Raw genomic sequence first — 20,018 nt, 5'->3', positions numbered from 1 at the left:
GATCTGCTAATTGCACTGTCCAGAATTTTGGGGGGCCAGGAATCAGATGATTGCTAGTGACCCGACCCTCGCTGATCATCTTTTGATGGCCAATCCTGATGATAGAAAAAGAAAAAAACTCAAAAGGCCAGGACAACTTCTATAACCGGGTTGTCCCAAGTAGACAATCGCTGTTCGCACATACTCTTAGGCATAGAGCGGGGTACCCACTTCACGAAAAGAAGTACTCCAGTTCTGTCAGACTTTGAGCTGCCTCAAAAGTCCTGTACAACCTCTATAAAGAAATCGTCCATTGCAAGATTTGTGGGGGGTTTTTGTTTTTTTTTTTGAACGGTCATCTGAAAAATACATTTTGCCCTAAGTTAGGGTTATTATTACCCTACTTTTTCTTCTTTAGAATTTTTTTCATATTTCTTAACCAGAATATTTTGTTATTCATTTTCTGTAGCAGTTCTGCTTCCGCCCTTCTATCTTAGAATACATAATTTCATGTAATTTTATAGCTTGTTCTGTTGTTAAGGGCAGCACACCACAGACCTTTGTTGGTCTATGCTGTGATTAGACACAAAATACTGTACTTTAATATAGTTATTTAGAAAAAAATGATTATATTGAGAACTGCACTTATAATCATTTTTCTGCTAAAACTGGAGGAAATCTTTAAGGGGAGTCTGTTAGTTCGAACATACTGTCCCAACTGCAGGTAGAATATTCTATAGTAGGAGGAGCTGAGCAGATTGATATGTAGTTTTATGGGGAAAGATTCAGTATAACTTGTATTTTATTCATTTATATCTCTGCACATTCTGAGCTGAACAGTCCAATGGGCGGAGCTATCAGTATGTGGCAGCTTTCCATGTATGTATAGTCATACATATAGCTGTCAATCACTGAGAGGACCTCCCATTGGACTGTTCAGCTCAGAATGTGCAGAGATATAAATGAATAAAATACAAGTTATACTGAATCTTTCCCCATAAAACTGTATATAAATCTGTCCGCTTCTGCTCTATAACATGACGCCTGCAGTTCGGTCAGTGTGTTGGATCAGACAGAGTCCCTTTAAGTGACCTCTGAGATTCAAAATATAAATAAAAATGTAATCTTAATTGGGTCACATGCTGCATCCAGTATATTCTGTATGATCTTTGCTTCATACCACAGAAGTTATTAGTCTCAGCTTGGATTTAAAAAAAAGAAATGTAAAACTAAAACTGGTAGACTCTATTCATATTTGAAGGAATATTTGCTTAATACGATATTTACATTTCTCTTCATACTCATCCCTTTATATTTACAGCTTAATTCTTTTAGCTCTTCTTCCAGCTTGGAAGCTTTTACATTGATTTTCTTCTTTCGGAACTTTTTGAACTTATCTATGCATTGAATGTACATACTTTTAGTGGATGAGTAACTTAAGGGAAAGGGGCTTGTTATTTGTATAGTGCCAACTTATTCCGCAGCGCAAAATAATTTTTATTATTTAATACCTATTATTTAATAATAGAAGGGTGGAAGGCTAAGTCATCAACCTTGAGCCGGCTACCTGAACCATGTGGGGATTGAACTCACAACCTTTAGGTCATGAGCGAGAGCTAAGGACTGCATTCTGCTGCCTTAACACTCTACACCACATGATATATAAAAACGTACCTATATTCCGATTACATGTAATTGCCCAGTTTACATTTTCCAACGTCCTCCAGCAGTTGTCTCATTAAATCCGCAATGTTATTTGAAAACAGTCTTTACATAGCCTTGCAAAAATTAACATAAGGTTAATATTTTTATCAATTTTATTCTTGTAACAGTACTCTGTTTTTTAATTGGCAGTGGTCATTCCTGTGATGAGGAAAATAGACTAGTAGATTGTCACCCACCTTTGCCACCTTTCTGGTCGTGAAAATGTTGAGTGGATTTAGATGCATTAGTATATTTCCTGCCAAACAGAGCTCATTAATATTCATTCAACTGCTTTTCACACCTGTACCATTGTAGTAGTGATAACCAAATTATCCATTTGCATGAAATCCTATTTTCTCCCTGTCTCCCCAATACACATTCCCCAGACTTATTGACTGCGATTTCCCACTATTAAGATTGGACAAGAAAAAAATTAATAACGGGAATTATGGGGCATTCGAAGGTCCCAGCTCAACAGCAATTATATTTTTGAAGCCATGAGTGTACCATAGACACAGTGCATTCACTCCTGTCACTGTGCAACTGCCAGAACCAACAGAATCGCATACCTTCAAAGCATGTTTGGTATCCACTTGTCGGTAAATTGATTATATGAAACATGGCAGCCATAACATCCCTATTAGAGAAATATGGCTTAAGGCCTTAGTCAGACGGGCGTTTTTTCGCCCGATTTGCACATGCGCATGCATCCGGCGATTTTTTTAAAACCATTGCTTTGCAATGGTATCGGACACATGAGCGCTTCTTATGCGCTCGTCCGATAAATTATAGAACAGAAATCGCAGATCGCACCTATCTGCGATCTGCGATTCCCGTTCTCTTCTCTATATGCGCTCAATGGGGCCGGCGGCAGCAGCGCCGACCCCATTGAGAACATATAGAAGACAAATCATTCTTCTCTGCCACGCGCTGAACTCCGGCTACCGGGACAAGGTGAGTATATATATTTTTTTTATTTTAACACATTTCTGGATGAATTGCAGGGAAGGGCTTATATATTTAAGCCCTTCCCGACAATTCATCCCACACTCGCCCGCAGCGCATTGCTTTCAATGGAGCCGGCTGTATTGCCGGCTCCATTGAATGCAATACGCTGGACAGCTCCGGCCTGTTTCTAATGAAACACGGCTAGGAGCAGATTTTCGGGCGATTTTCGGGCCCCGGTCACGCGATTTGCGGATGCGCATCCGTCATGCGATCCGCAAATCGCGCGAAAAAACGCCCGTCCGACTAAGGCCTAAATGTTAAACTGGGTTTCCATACAGAGTATCTGCACATCTTCTTAGCCAGCCTTTAGTGATATCATATGGAGAACGGTGGAGGTGGAACCCAGAGGGACTTTAAAATTAAAGGGGGATCTTCACCCCTTTATTGCCAGAAACAGGAGTTATATCTAAATGCAGGATGGTCCACCTTTCCGAGTACTCCTCACTCCAGGGCTATTTGAAACTATTTCATAGACTAGTATTTTCTATTATTCTATTCCTTACCATATGCTGCTGGTTGGTCACTGTCCCAGGTGAAGTGCTTCTCTAGCCTGGACGCTTTTCCATTCCTTGAGGCACCAACATTACCTAACATTTCCTCTATGACTCCATCATTGTTCTGGACTGGATAGGAGCCCTGAGGAAGGTCACTGGTGTTCGAAAGCTCGACTTGCAGACCTTGTTTCCTTCATTACATGTCCATCAGACCGTAATAGAAAATAAATCTTGTTATTTGGGTTGCGCCAACTTATTCCACAGCACTTTTAAGTAATTTTTATTTATTACCCCCCAGCAAGCTGGGTACTCATTTTACCGACCTCAGAAGGACTGAAGGATGAGTCAACCTTGAGCCTGCTACTTGAACCATGCAGGGATTGAACTCTCAGCCTTCAGGTCCTGAGCAAGAGCTTAGGACTGCATTTCTGCTGCCTTAGCACTCTGCACCACAGTAGAGTTGTGCCTACACATGGTACAACTCCTTCAGGTGGGAGCATGTCTGTAATTTCATCTGTTTGAAGTTGTCAATATTTGCACCACAATTCTGCACTTAGATCATACGTGTCCCCCCCCCCCCTCTCCCCCTTTTTTCTAAGCAAGCTGTGCTCTGGCTCCACTTTATTTTATCATCGCTCTAGCATTGGTCAATTATATAGAGGCTCACTGATACATCTGAGACTGCAAATAATGGCGTTTGTAGGAAGTCTTCCATTTCTTTCTCATGTATGTCATCTGGCTGCCGTTAACTTGGCATTTGGTACGTCCTATGACGTCATTTAGGTAAAACGTCTGTCCTCGGTTTCCATACAGTACGCAGGTTCTAACATTCTTAACCTTCCTTTGAATTAGATGTCACTTGTTTATGCAAATGTGAGATACACTTCTGGTTTTGCACGTGTGTTACATTTTCTATTTTGCTAACAAGAAAGAAGACGTGTGGTTTCTGGTTTTGCAGCCATGTGCTGTGTATTATCTTGATATAAGACTCCGCAGATAGCATAGTTGTGTCTGCATAAACCACATGAAGTTAACATTCCTGTCAACCAAGAGTTTTCTGTCAGGATGTGAAGACTTTGGATCCATTTTCACATGCGAACACCATGTTCATTCAATTTTAAGTCTCCCAACGTGCAAAGAACTCAAAGGGCTGCAAGGACTGCTTCTTTGAATATTCAGAACTGATCCATCAGTTGTCCATTTTTCCTAAAGGGAATGTACCACCTAGATTTATTTACTAATTGAAAGCAGTCAAACCTTTTCCATTTTTCTAATCTGTTTTTATTTTCTGATTTGTAGATTTTTTTTTCTATTTTTGAGACATGACAATGGGGGTGGCAATCTTGCTTGAGCTGCACTTAACTCTTTGCAATCCAATTTTGGATTCAGGGTTTCCTAGGGGGTTTTCTCTTTCTGCCATTATACAATGGCGCCACCTACTAGCTAGAGCCAGTACTGCGGTATTGGACATGCTGGAGGGCCCTGACAACAGAGCGGACAGTAATATACAGTAAGAATACCCTACCGGATGTCTTCCAACATCGGAAGCTGTGCAGCCTTTAATCAGAATGTCTTTAGACGTCAGACAGTGGATTGCAAAGGGTTAAAACAGCATTTGCAAAAGATCTTTACAGTAGCCTCATGGGCCATAGACACAATGGACAGGAGATGAGTTCTATGGAAGAGTGTTTTAGACAAGTTTCTGACATGTAGAGATGGCAGGAATGGGAAGGAGGTGAGTTGTAGTCATCACATATTGTCAATGGCGGATCCTGTGGAGGTGTTATTCTGCCGATGATGATGATAAGATGACAACTGAAAAGTTTTCTCTACTGAACAGGAAGCATCAAACTATTATTAGGCTTAGTGGTGAGTGTGAAAACTACAGGATATTAGGATTTCCTAATAGGATTATAACTAGAGATGAGCAAGCGTACTCGCTAAGGCAAACTACTCGAGCGAGTAGTGCCTTATGCGAGTACCTGCCCGGTCGTCTCTAAAGATTCGGGTGCCGGCGGGGAGTGGCGGGGGAGAGCGGGCAGGAACGGGGGGAGATCTCTCTCTCACTCTCTTCCCCCTCTCCTCCCTGCTCACTCCCACAAATCACCGCTCTCCCCCGCCAGCACCTGAATCTTTAGAGATGAGCGGGCAGCTACTCGCTCGAGTAGTTTGACTTAGCGAGTACGCTCGCTCATCTCTAATTATAACATCGATAACATAAAAAGGTTCTTTAAAAATGTTTAAAATAAATGATTAATACAATATTAATGTACAATATGTTGTCTGATGACACATTTATTAGTTTCCATAATGCTAGAACAACTACCGTATTTCCCTGAAAAAAAAGACCCTGGCTTATATTAATTTTTGCCCCAAAAGAGGTGCTAGGTCTTATTTTCAGGGGATATCATGTTATACTCTCATAGCAGGTGCTGTCTAGGTCCCTCCTGCTGGTCTCCGGAGCTTCGGTGCACTTGCTTGCAGTCCTCAGACGCTGACAGAAGATCGCTTTCAGGAAGCAATGGCTCTGATTGGCTCTTGAGCACCGCAGCTCAACCAATCAATGCAGCGCTCGAAGAACCAATCAGAGCCATTGCATTGGCTCATCATGTGCTGCATTGATTGACTCAACTGTGGCGCTAGAGAACCAGAGCCATTGCTTGCTGGAGGTGGGGTTTAGGAACCCTGTTACCAGGAAGCACTCTGCTTTCGCCGGCTAAGGACTGCAAGCAAGCGTGCCGGAGACCAGCGGGAAACATCCGGATGGCGCCTGCTAGGTAATGTATTGCTTTTTTTTAATATAGTTTAGCTTGGGCTTATTTTCAGGGTGGGGCTTATATTTCAGCCCCCATCCCCCTGCGAAAATCAGAGTAGGGCTTATTTTAGAGGTAGGTCTTCTTTCTGGGAAACATGGTATTATCCATTTTCATGTAATCTGCCATCTACATAAGATTACAGGGCCATATAAATTGCAAATATGAGTACAGTGTCAATAACTGTTTAACCCTTGATACGATTTATTAAAAAATTCCTGACTTTTTTACTATGTTTTTGTGCAGCACTTTTATCCATATTAAGTTGCTCCATGTATTAGTATTAGTTGATCTCCCAGGAGTACCCAGTATGCTTTTGTCCCTGAATCTAAAGGGCTCTATAATGTCATTTTTTGGGGGGGGTCACATATGGTTAATTATTATGAAACTACAAATATGCAGCGTTGCAATGTAAAACATCAACAATAAGGGAACCCCTAAGGCCTCGTTAAAAATCCCCGCCTGCTGAAAGGGCTGTGTCTGATTGCCTGAGCACTCAGCCAATCACAGGCAGCACTCAGCCATTCATTGAACGACAGCTGAGCGCTGCCTGTGATTGGCTGAGCGCTATGACCAATCACAGGCAGCGCTCTGTGACAGCTGTGGCAGGGGGTTCCTTACTCCCCGCAGGGAGTCCCCTTGTCATTTAACACTGTGACAGTGCTGTCACAGTGTTCAGTGATGAGGGAACTCCCCGTGACCTATGGTGCACGCATGTTCTATGTTTTGCAGGTACGCACATTTGCATGCCTGTAAAACACGGACATGTGAACACACCATAGAGAACCAATGGTTCTAAAAGACGCACGGCTTTGTGCAGATGCCTGAACGAGTCCTAAGATTGTTTTCTAGGTTTTACTTGCTCCTATTATATACACTGTGCACCTGTCTGAATTGTAGAACTATTACTGTAATGGTTTTATATGAACATTGATTTACTAAAACTTCTCTGTATTCTCATTTAACCCTTTGGCAACATCCCCATCCAGCCCCTATAATGGTAACAATGAGACCAGAAGCCTTCTTAATTTTCCTTTCATCTGTATCAGAGCCTCATTAAACGGGCTTTATGTATTATGATGGGGTCCAGCTGATGTTTGCACTATACACGGTGTATCTTAGACCTTTTACAAATTTTTTTTGCTTTTGTTTTGAATGCAAATTTTTTATATCGATCCAGGGTCAATACTTCTTTTTCTTCCATCTTTTTTAAAGTATGATTAAACTGTAACATTGGCTTTCCGTTGCAATTTTGTAGTATAATGTTGGAATCCTAATAATTACACTAGCACATCTTGAGCCTCCATTAGGGGTTGCAACAATTTTTGTTGCCTCCTTGATAATACAGTGCTTCAGAATATGGACATTAATTATGCCAGGAGTGTACGCCAGATAGGACCTGTTGTACATTCCTTTCTGGATGCACGGAGATGCCCAGATGCACCTAATACATGATATGGCGTGCGCTTCTTCATTTATTAGGTACATTGCGTGCTGGGGAGAATTATTCTAAGACCAGTGTTGGAAATGCCAGGCTTAGTAAATTTCCTGCATAGTATCTTATGATTTGATACAGTATTTTTGTGCAGGGGTAAAGAGTAAAGTCCCATGAGAAACTTTTGAAAGTCCTACCTCTTTCCGCATGTACATCCTAGATTAGTTCCCGAAGTCAGACCTAAGACCAACCTCTAAATTATTCCCCAGATCAGACAAAAAATGGGCATTTTGCTTCTCTCCTCGTTCTTGCTGTCTCTTATCTTTCTTAACGACTGCTGAAGTCTTTATAGTTATGCCACTGTTTTTCTTGTTAAAGTTCTTTAAATGCTGTCAGGACTTACAGAGAAAGCCAATGAGTCCTGCTTCCCAAACAGTGATTTATAGCTCTTCCTGTTTTACAAGAAAAACTGTGTATCACTCTTTATGGGTGGGGAACTAGGACTCATGGGCTTTCTCTATACCTCCTACTTGCACTTAAAGGGGTTGTCCGGGAGTAAGATATTGATGACCTTTCGTCAGTCATCACTTTCAGATCAGTGGGGGTCGGTCACTCGAGATCCCCACCAATAGGCTGTCTGAAGTGACTGTGACACTTGGGTGCACGACGCTGTCACTTCACGGCATACCATGCACAGCGCTGTATATTTCATAGCAGCTGTGCCGCTGCACTCAGGTCATGTGACCAATGAATGTGATGTTGGAGCCTAAGAAGAAGCTGCAGCACGTACTCCAGCGCTGTAGTCTCTTCAGTCAGCTATTTGGTGGGTTCCTGAATGGTGGGTCCTCCCCCCCCCCCCATTGATCAGGTATTGATGACTTATCCTGAGGATAGGTCATCAATATCTTTATCCCAGGCAACCTCTGTAAATTGCTTTCTGCATGAAAATACTGAATCAAATGATAAAACTACATCCTAGAATGTTGTGCCACCACATCAGGACCATCCAAGTTTGGATAGATCAGCTTTATAATATGTTGGTATCGAGGATGCTCATTTAAAAGCTAACATAGCAAAAATATTATGAGTAAGGGCAGCCACCAGGTTTCCCTCATGGAAACCTCTGTTAAAATCCTACATAGCACATATTTAGTGCCACAGAGACTGCACCACCTGTTCCCATCCTCCTCCCCGCTTTTGTTTCTGAGGCTGTCTGGTTTTGGGCAGTATTCTTCACACTTGGTGGTGCTGTCCGGAGGTGGAGAAACTGTGGATGCAGATTCATAAGTTACTAAACCAGCTGTTTGTGGGCCCGATACCTAAATCACCCATGGTCTTCTTCCTGGGGATCGCACTCCTAGGATTAGATTCAGAGCTCATAAGCTTACACAGTTTATTTGTATGGCCGCAAGGATTCACATCGCCTCGAGATGCAAATCACCGAACCTCTCTTCCCCAGAGGTGATTAGTGGAGTTTCTACAACTATGCTATACGAAAGGATCCATGCTATTAGGATGGACCTTAACAAATTTCCTAGTTATGTGGCAACCCTAGATTGGCTATCTTGAAGTCCCAGGACTACCTCACTTTTTCTCAACTACTTAAAATTCCCCATTGGAAGCCAGCTGCAGTTCTTTACTAGGCTACACAAGGAATCTGGATCCTTGACGACCCCCTGTTTTGTACCCTTTGTCACCCCCTCCCAATATTCTATACTAGGAGTAAAATGTTGTATTAAAATCTCGTATACATTAAGAAGGTAGTAATTACCCCCCCGCATGGGGACGTCAGAATGTTATGTTCCTGTACCACTTCTGAAAATATCTTAATAAAACCCGTTGAAACTAAAAATATAATGAGCCTGGTCTTAAAGTCGCCATAAACAAAAGTTGTCCAAACCCTCTGATTTTGGCAGGTTTGCAAGACTCTTGTATGTGTATGGGGTACTCCTGATTTTCCCCTGACATACAATGTAACGATCGGACATGTTGCATTCCACTGGCCAATCCTTTTGTTAACACCCCCCCCCCCCCCCCACCTACCCAGAAATAACAGGTATCCTCCTATCGCTTTCTCCACACTCCACATTAAAGACACACAACCTCTCAGGCAATCCAAGTTTTCATGCATATGAGGGAGAAATACCAATCAGTGAACCAGCATATAGCCAGCAGATAGTGAAGGTGTACGGGCATATTTACACAGATCTTGCAAGATTCTCCAGGCCGGTGAGCTGTTGAGTTGGCCATTGTCTATGTAGAGACCCTTCCCGTTATTGTAGTATCAGATCACAAAACCTGCTTCGCTTTTCCAAAATAGTCTTTTCTAAAACTGTAGAAGAATTTAGGGATCCATGTATGTATTCTAAAACATACACCTGTCCCCAACCCTACTGCTACAATCCCTGACGTTCATGTTTTTGAGGACCATATAATCACCCATAGTTTCTCTTGCCTGTAGAATGATTCTTATCAGTCTTATAAATAGCTTTCCTATTAGTATGAGTAATGAACACCACACATTGTTACGCTCGGTCTACATTTTTATGTTGAAGTCTCGTTAGGTCTGGCCTCTAATGCCTTTTATATTTCATACAGTGGCTCTGTTGGGTCATAACCCATAACGATTATTGGGAATTTCCATTCCATCCTAGTGTCACTTGAGAGTATACAAGCAATTAAGTGCTCAAGGAGTAATTTTTACAATTAAATATTTTCAAATTAAGGACCTGGATAGTCTCTGAAGTAATGATTTTCATATGTTAATCCGTTCCAGGGAGTAGTCTGAAATAAAGGTTGAACGAGACTAAATCATGCTGCAATCAACCACATTAAACAAATTATTTTGCTTATTTTACTCTACTGGGATACCCTTCATATGGTAATTTTTTTGCTATGCCACGCTTTTATCCCCGGATTCTATGCTTACTGCAGATTTCTAATTGCCTATACGAATATACATTAAGGTGTTGCATGTCTGGTAAATGCTACATTCTAATAATATAAAGTTCTAATTGACTCATTTAAGTGAGGCCAAGCAGCCAGATATTCCTTTAGTCTTATCATGAACAGGGCGGGGTGTGTGAAAAGATTGAATGATATTTAAAATATATAACTAATAGCTGCTTGTCTGACTCTCTAATTGCTGTCATTACAGAAAGATGGGGGGGGGAGTCGTTCTAGACCTTTTCTGTTGTAACATTGGCGGCCTATTTTTAGCTAGCATACAAGTCATGGATTTTCAGTGTATGAGGAGCTGAGATGAATGATAAAGGCACTCGCTCATTTGCATATCTTGACAGTACTCCTTGTAGTATTTTCCTCCCAAGCCAAAGCCATGGTTTACATAAAAGATGTCTTAATTGTGTGCTAATGTATAGCGTTTTACAAGGCTCTGATACAGTATTCTGTCAGTGGCAATACTAATTTAGGTACTTAAAATATGATGCAATCGTTTCCAGATCCTTCTAGGACGCCTGTCTCTGCGTGAGAGATATAGATGGATGTATATAGGTGTGTATATACAAAAAAATATACATATGTATATCTATGTGTGTGTATGTATAATATATATCTAATTAATTTTATTTCAATCAAGGATTTTTTTTTTTAGAGTTTGCGTTCTTTTAAAACTGGATTGTACTTTTCAGTTTAGTCTATTATGTCAAAAGGTACAAGAGATGCAATAAATTCATTAAATGAATAAATAGATATTTAGAGAACATATATATTCTTTCAATACATTAAATAAATAGAAAACAATCTATAGAATGTTTTGTGATCCTCACCCCCTACCTAATCTGATACAGCAACCTTCTCTTTATCTCCTCGCTGCACTCCGTGGACTCTGAACAGTAGGTTGCCTTGACAAATCTATTGAAAACGCCGTTCCTTGGCCATTATTGGTGGGGATTCAAGGCTTTCAAATTTCTCCTCACTGCTATACAGCTGACATCTTCTTCCAGACAGAATGAATTAAGGAAATACAATAAGACACTTGATCTACCAGTCAAGGATCTTTCCATGTCGAAGATAGATTCCATGGTGCACAAGCAGGGTAGCAGGCATCTAAAAATACACAATGCCGGCTTGTTTACCAGACTGGCAATCAACTTTTTTCTCTCTTTTTGGCAGAAATGATTGATGGGTCAAATCTCTCTTCATATTTACAAAAAAAGAATAACAAATAAAAAAGACGATATCCAGAATGAAAGAATAAAGTGATACATTTTGAAGTTTGAAGGATTATTTTTTTCAGTTTTTTGTTTTTTCCTTGTTTTTTTTCTAGAAGTTTCAGCTGTAAAGGGATTCAGCGTGTCAGTGTTGTAGGCAGAGCGATTTTTGTCGAATGTTCTATTCTATTGTTAAGACTTTATGATGGATGTTTACCAGTCAATCAAGGATGTTGTGTTTACATGGCCCTATAATCCCATTTACATTAGTAAAAGAATAATTCATTGCAGTCCTCTTCTTTAGATTCGGAGTTATTGACATGCATCAACATTTAAAGTTCAATTTCTGTCATTGTTTGCGAAATATAATTTAGAAACTTGACAGCGTATGCCGACTGAGAGCCACACAAGTGGGAGAATGGAAAAAGACAAGGGAAAATAATAAGGATATTTCATATTTTTACAATGATGTAAAGACACATGAAAACAAACATCTATAATATACAAGAAAGGAAACGCACCACTTGTCACACATTTATACAGAGGCTTTTTTTCCGTAGAGGGGAAAGATTCAGTTTACTTGTCCTAGCCCATTACAAGACAGAGTGGCTTGTTGGCACCTCCTCCTGGTAGCCATGCCTAGCTACCTTCTTCCAAACTGCACCCCCTATGTGTGGGTAGTAGTTCCAAGCTGATATGTGTATTTTATGGCATGTAACTGACAGCACTGAGATGGTCTGAAACACATGTATAAATTAAAGGGGTTGTTTGAGTTTTTTCAAAAAGGGGTTACATAAAAACTATGCTGTACTTACCTATGTGATCTGTTGTCACTTCAGCACCGCTGCGCTGTACCTCCCTGTCAGGCTCTATTTTCATGGCTGCAGCAGTGATGTGCCCATATACCCACATAACCGCTGCTGCCAATCACTCAGTGGTGTACAGTAGTGTAACGGGTCACGTGGTAGGTGCCCAGGTACCGGGATACAACACAGCAAATGGAGTAACCAAAGTACTGTATGTTATGTTTATTTAAGGACTCAGAGAAAAAAAGTGAACAATAGTCTAGCCATGAGTAAGCAATTGAATCTCCACCTTTGATTATGTATGCACAATGTACTATTCATGCTAACGGTCCTTTTACACCAGATGAGCTGTTGGCAAACGATGCCCGACACTCGTCCCAGTGATACTCGCTCCTGTGCTGTTACACGGGAGTATTGTTGGCATTGCTCACAGCGCTGCCGGCATGGAGGTGGAGCGGGCCGGTGAGCGTTCTCCCCTCACCGGCCTCCATTCACTGTAAGCAGACAGTTGTTGAAAAGTAACCAACTGCTGTTTACACTGAACATCACGTCATTCAGTTTACTGCATGCAACAACTGAACTATTCTCGATAATTCGCGACAAGCATTGACACGGGACAATTATCATTCAGATTACCGTCGGAGAGCTGGAATCGGAACGATAATCATCCAGTGTAAAAGGGCCATAACATAACAGGGCCTTCTGAGCAATATCATTAACACCCTACTGATATCAATACAGTCTCATATTATTATAGAGTGTAGAACACAACTCAAGTGTCTTTCATATTTAAAGCTTGCATACTACCCCAGCGGCCATTTTACTTTCCCTTTGCAAATAATGTCTGTCTGTGAATGGAGCTCGAGAGAAGTTTGTTAATAGTCATATTTCCTCAGTTTAGTCTCTGACTCTAGCAGCATCTTCCAATCAGTTAGTGCCCTGTGAGCATGCTCAGTTCTGCTGTACCAAATTTTGACGCAATTTTTGGTGCATTTCTTCTATATAGGTTTCTATGGCAACAATAACCCCTTGGGGTGGGTCCCTTAAGGGCATATACACACAGATGATCGCTCAAAATTTCGTCAGAAATTGACAGTTTTGAGTGATCATTTTGCATAGGTACTAATGGGCTAAATCAGCCCTTTAGTACTTCATTGCATGTATTTAGAGAACAGCGAGTAGTCTGATCTCTAAATACATCACTATTGTTCTCCAGCAGGACAGTGGCTGTTAACAGCTGCTAAAGAATGTTATCAGCGCTGTCCGCAGAGAAAACAGCTTGCGGTCCAGCTTATTTTCTTGTCCTAAGGGATGAGGATTTTATACGGACCTGAAGTCAGCGATGGGCGCACATTTACACGCAACAATTATCGCTCAAAAGATGACTTTTGAGTGAATTTTGAGCGATAATCATTGTGATTGAAAGGGCCTTTACTTTAGACTGGAATGTCTAAGAAAATAAACCGCAATGTATGTAATGCATTTCATATGTCCTAATCCTAACAGTAGAACCTCATACTATGGCAAATACAAACACTTTAAAGAGACACTTTGGGAAAAGTTCACTGTGTTATGCCTAGTGCAGGGCTAAAAGTTGCAGTGCATAACATCTATTGTGAGCGTTCTAAGCATCTGTGTCATGCTCCGCCCCGTCAGGAGTTGCGCTAGGCATAACACAGTGTGTCATTGTTTTCCAAAATGCTAATTTAATTTATTTAAAAATTTGGTTTAATTTTTCAAACTGTATGCAAACTGCTGAGCTACCAACTTTCAAAAATTTGCATAAAAAGCAGAAAGTGCTTGTATGTATAGTAGAACCTTAGTCTTCTTAGACAGTGAAAGTGGAGATATCCCTTATGGTGTATGGATCTTTTCACATATTTATGCTTTATCTGTTTTCTCGTTGCAGAATTGCTGTAATTGGGTATCCAGCAGTGAACCATTAGACACGTCGGTGGAATCGATGCTGCCGGACTGCCCTCGCGTTTCTGCAGGTATAATTCTCATTCTTTTCCAGTACTGCAGTATTTAGGCATCAGGTGTAAATAAATACATTTGCTGTCTGTCCAGTAAGGAGCAAACTCTACTGTTAACGTGCCGATTATTAATTTCTTTGTAATAAAACCAATCCAGCTTTTATGTGCCAATAGCAAACTCCAGCAATGCATAGTGGGGTGCTCAATGGCTTCCAAGAGGGACAGATATCTTGCGGTCTGCGTTGGTGATATATCCTCTTCCATTATGGCCAGTCTGAGGCAGCTTGTGGAAATACATATGGGCATTCTCACTAGTGGAATGGCATTAATGTTACGTTTTCTGTACATTCAAGTGGTGTTTTGTTATATGTTTTTCGTGGCAGTGGAATCTTCCTGTGTTTAAAAAAAAAAAAAAAAAAAGGATTTTAGAGGGTTTTCCGAGACTTTCAAAAACCGATTAGGAAAAAGAGAAACATCAAACTATTCAGTTCTCTGGTCTTGGAAACTTCTGCAGCAGTCACGTGCCTTTCATCATTTATGTGGCCAATCGGTGGCTTCAGCGGTCACTTGCTGAATGTGGCAGTATTACCGTTAATGGCAGTGATAGGCTGTGGTGGTCATGTGAATGCAGAGCGTCACATCATTCATCCTGGAGCCTCCAGGACCAAAGTATCTGTGCTGGAGCAGCAGGATAGTTAACTGCATAGTTTATTTCGCCGCATTCACGGCTTTTAGCAACTTTATTTATTAAGTCTCAGGATAACCCCTTCAGGCCTCCAGCATACTACCGTATGTCCATGTTACTCCATGGACAGCACAGGGCCCGCTATAGGCCTATGAGGCTATGCACATTGATGTTTTTCACACAGATAAGAAATAAGACATGCCAACATGCTGTGTCTATAAATCGGTCAATATACGGACTAGTGTCAATGTTCTGTCCCATGCGAATTGCACCTGAGCCTCTTGGTCACAACACATGATCACAGCTAACGTGCCAGAGGCCTAAAGGGAACATTGGCACCATCTGAAACCCGTAGCACTAGGACAGCCTATGAAAACTTGTGGGAAGGCATTACAATCCACCTGCGATAAAACTTTAAATGGGTTATCTCATGACAGTCATTGATGGCATAGTGCTAGGATAAGTTATTAATGTTCAGTTGGCTGGAGTCACTATATTTGCACCCTCTCTAGGAAACCATTTGACTCCATTCAGCTTTCTGCGATTCCCCATGGTTGGCCCATTACACTTAATGGCCAACCATGTGGTTGGCGTGAAAAGAAAAGCAAAGCTTACAGAAAACGACGTGCCCAGAAGCTTTCCCAGAGTCGTTGACACTTTGTACTAGATTTGACCTTGATGGCAGATCTAAGGATATACTTTATGTATTACATGAAACAATGCCCTACAGTGGAAAAACATTGCTTTTCATTAAATATTACGTTGTAATGTACAGTATGCAGTAATATTTGTTGTCTCTGGCCATGGAAGCAAAAGACTCATCTGACCTAAAAAAACAAAATGTGACTAAGGGTTAATGTCCACGGCCGTTTTTTCACCGCATATCAATGGACTTTCATTCTTCAATGTATACAAGCACGTGGACACAACGTTTACATATGGCAAAAAAATAAATCGCAGCATGCACTATTTCTCTGCGTATGATACGGAGCCCTCCTATGGGCTCCGTATCTAAATGTTGCCCCTAAGCAGGCATTGCGAGAGGGCAGCACTTCAAAACGCATCCCCGGGGGGTGGGGAATTGAAAAAAATATATATATCACACTGTGCATGCCCGTGACATTAGATTCCTGGACATGTGCAGTGCATACCCGTCCGATACTTGATAGGGCTCCATATGTAAACCTGCGCCGTTTAGTGCCTTATGCGAGTACCTGCCCGCTCGTCTCAAAAGAGGAGAGCGGTGAGTTTTGGGAGTGAGCAGGGGGGAGCGGGGGGAAGAGAGTGAGAGAGAGATCTCCCCCCCCCCCCCCCCTCCCGCTCTCCCCCGCCCCATGCCGGCACTAGAATCTTTTGAGACGAGCGGGCAGGTACTCGCATTAGGCACTACTCGCTCGAGTAGTTTGCCTTAGCGAGTACGCTCGCTCATCTCTAGTTGTTTCACATCTGCGTCAGAACCTCTTGCTGGAGGTTCTGTCACAGATCCGGCTGAAAATACCGGAAGAAAAAGCACTCAATGCAACCCTTTTTCTTTCATCCGAAAGCCAGAAAGCAGGCGGATCCCATTATAGTTAATGCAGTCCCCTCAACGCTGTTCGGTTCTGACCAGAGACCGTTCGGCTGTGGGGCTTCCCCTCTCCTGCTCCCTGAGCAGTGCAGGAAAGCGGAATCCCCAGCGCAGCACCCTTACACTTTTCTTATGACTTCCCCTCTATTCTTGCAGGCCAACACAAGTGAATGGGAAAAGTTGCGCTTCTACCTTGTTTCGCTATAAACGAATACATTTTGAGTAAGGCTTTTGCACCACTGTTCCGGGCATCCTAATTCCATGTCCCCTGCCTCCTAATGACATGATTAAAAACCATTAGAACAATGTAATTATACGTGTATAGACCACACACAAGCACATCCATACAGCGCTCCCGTATATATCTGCATGTGGCTCATTTGTTAACGCACTACTGGTACATAAAATATTGAAATATGCAGAGTAATTTGCTGGAGATGTCAGACAATGTGTTTAATTAAAATATAGATGAAAGATAATACATCTTTCATGGTTTAGTCGCTTGCATTATCTTGAAATGATATCAAGTAAAAACAATCTCACGCATGTGTTAAATGTAATTAGAAAAATAATTCTGTTACATCAGTGGGAGGATGGCGCTCATCTGAAATAACTTTTATAGGTTCACTCTTATGCCTGAAATCTATTGTTCTGTTTTACATTTACAGTCCTTTTATCTCATCAGTAATTCTCTGGCTTTATGTGTTTATTGTATGAAACCTACTGATTTATTTTACCAAGGCAGCAACGACTATTTGATGCCCAAACCCAGGTGGGCAGAAGAAGACACGTTGATGCCCCTCACTCCTCCTTGTACAGTAATGCTCTCTTGTGAATTTGTGGCTTGGGTAAATAAAAGCTTTTTACTCCCTGCAGTCCGGCAAGAGAGATACAGACAGTCTGACAGCTTCTAATGTTTGAATGGGGGAGCTATATGATAAGATATTCACCATATGTTCATTGTGTGGGGCAGAAGCAGCATGGGCCCTGAGTGGAGGGAGGGTGCATATGGGAGGCATGCTCAGAGTAGTTTTTTTTATGGGATGATATGCAGAAGCATAGTAGACAATTGACAACATACGGTGCACATCACGCATCGTGATTTTAATGTATTAGGGGAGAACGGGCATTTCACAGCAATTTAACATATTTAAGTAACTGTAGAGAAATATTAGCATCCTGTTTTCTGTTGATTTTTGTCAATTACCGTAATGGGATATTTTGGGGTCCGTTTTGTTTCGCCGTTTATGCCTTTCCTTATTCGTTAACTTGAATTAGTTAAATATAATACAAGCAATTTCAATGCTGATTTAAGTTTGCAAGGCACACATTAAGTAAATGAAAGTTAAATCGGTAATTAGAACAAACTTTTTACTGTAAGACGTGATAATAGTTAAGCATGCAAAATTATTTTGAAATTCTGAAATTTACCAAAATTTCCAGATGTTGCCATCATTTATGTGTAAACGTTTGTGTTGGTATACTGTATAGGTGGTGATATATTTGTAAACGGTGTTTGTGCATATACAGTTATCTGTTAGTGTGCTGCATGTATGTGTTGGTATACTGTATTAGTGGGACTGTATTTGTGTGCCTGAATGTTTTTTGTTTAAGGGCTTTTTGGACGGAGTGATTATTGTATAAATAATCGCTATATTGAGCAAATATTCCCAGTCATTGTCCGGTGTAAACATGTTCAATAGTTGCATGATCAACAAGAATTCACTCATTTGTTGTTGATTGATTGAATGGTGACCTAAAAATTATCATTTATTGGTGTTTTATTACCTCATTTGAAAAGGCATTTGCTGTTTCTTGGTAGGGGAGATGAAAGGGAAGACTAGCAATGTCAAAATTACAATAAAACATATTTGCTACATATTGTGAATTGGAGCTCATTTTTACAAATTCATCTTTACATGTAAAAGGCTCCTACTAGGGCTGGGTGCACTTACCGTGTGCCCGAGAGACTTGGGTGCAACTTGCATCAAACACCCCACAGACACCAGTCCCTCTACTGTCCGATACTTTGACTTCCCGCACATTGACTTGCATTTGCATGTCCTCATTTTCATCTGTGATACGGACAGGAATAGGAAGTACAATGATTTTTAGCACTCAGTCTGTGTCTGTGTTAGAATGCCCGGTAGCGTGCGCTACTACATTAAATATTATGGGTCCGTATTCCTTCCGTGAGACGTCCGTTTTTTTCATGTCTGATTCGTGAATAAACGATGGACGATGAGCTGATCGTTCATCGTTCAGTGTAAATAGCAGCTGTTCAGTACTGAATGGCCGCTATGTTAAGTCAATGGAGAGCGGCAGGGGAGAGCGCGGAGAGAAATCTCCTCCTGCCGCCCCGCTGTGAGCCAGAGATACTAGCTCCTGTGCAGCAGCACGAGACCTAGTATGTGTGGGGACAAGTGTTGGGCATCGTTTGCCCAACACTCGTCCCGTCTAAATGGCCTTTAAACTAAAGTTGTTTTAATAGTTGTTTGCTGTGTTGTTGAGTCTAATTGTTTTCTCTTAGCAGCTGTTTCAGGATGGGGGAAGGGCTGACTATAGTGTTCTTTTTTTTTTGTTGAGATTACTAATAGGAAGTCAGGAAACATGTCTGCCTCCATATTCACTGTTTTTTATGTACTTCAATTTTGAGAAACTTTTATATATGTGTGAATGAGGTTTACCGCGTTGTTTACAATTTTTACAAGTTACAAATTTAAAGGGGATCTTTAAGATCTAAAAAATTGGCGAGTTGCATATAAAAGTGTAAAATAAAGAGGAAAAAAAAAATTCTCACCTTTTGAAAATATCCTGTTGCTCTGGTACCGCCGGTCTAGTCTCAAAAGCTCCCACTGTGGTCTTGTGCCATTCATCATTCACATGACCACTGCAGCCAATCACTGGCCTCAGCGATCATGTGTGCAATAATGGCTTTTGACTGACAAGTCCAATGATTGGCTGCAGTGGTCACATGAGCGATGAACATAACCTCCGCAAAAGCCTTTGGGGCCAGAGCGACAAGTTTGCCAACATGAATCTGACTACCCTTTATGCAAATCAGTGGTGTTTAAGCTGTCTGTATTACGTGCATAAAAATATGCACGTAATATGATTCACAAATATGCCCTTGGGAAAGAGCCCTTATAATGTGTTTTCCCGAAAATAAGACAGTGTCTTATATTAAAGGGGTTGTCCCGCGCCGAAACGGTTTTTTTTTTTTTTTTTTAAACCCCCCCCCGTTCGGCGCGAGACAACCCCGATGCAGGGGTTAAAAAAACAACCCCCACAGCGCTTACCTGAATCCCGGCGGTCCGGCGTCTTCATACTTACCTGCTGAAGATGGCCGCCGGGATCCTCTGTCTCCATGGACCGCAGG

General features: G+C 41.4%; 1 protein-coding gene across 1 annotated transcript in view; it reads left to right on the top strand.

The window, feature by feature from the left end:
* The window catches only part of ARB2A (ARB2 cotranscriptional regulator A), a 449,497-nt gene that overhangs the window by 289,283 nt on the left and 140,196 nt on the right, over positions 1 to 20,018 (top strand). The window contains exon 10 of the mRNA XM_066602994.1: positions 14,321 to 14,405. Within this exon, the coding sequence (XP_066459091.1) occupies positions 14,321 to 14,405 (85 nt within the window). The remainder of the gene's footprint in view (positions 1 to 14,320; positions 14,406 to 20,018) is intronic.

Source organism: Eleutherodactylus coqui, chromosome 5 (genome assembly GCF_035609145.1).
Source record: "Eleutherodactylus coqui strain aEleCoq1 chromosome 5, aEleCoq1.hap1, whole genome shotgun sequence".
NCBI lineage: Eukaryota > Metazoa > Chordata > Amphibia > Anura > Eleutherodactylidae > Eleutherodactylus > Eleutherodactylus coqui.
Note: the sequence above shows the minus strand (reverse complement) of the source record. Positions and strands in the feature narration are given on the sequence as shown.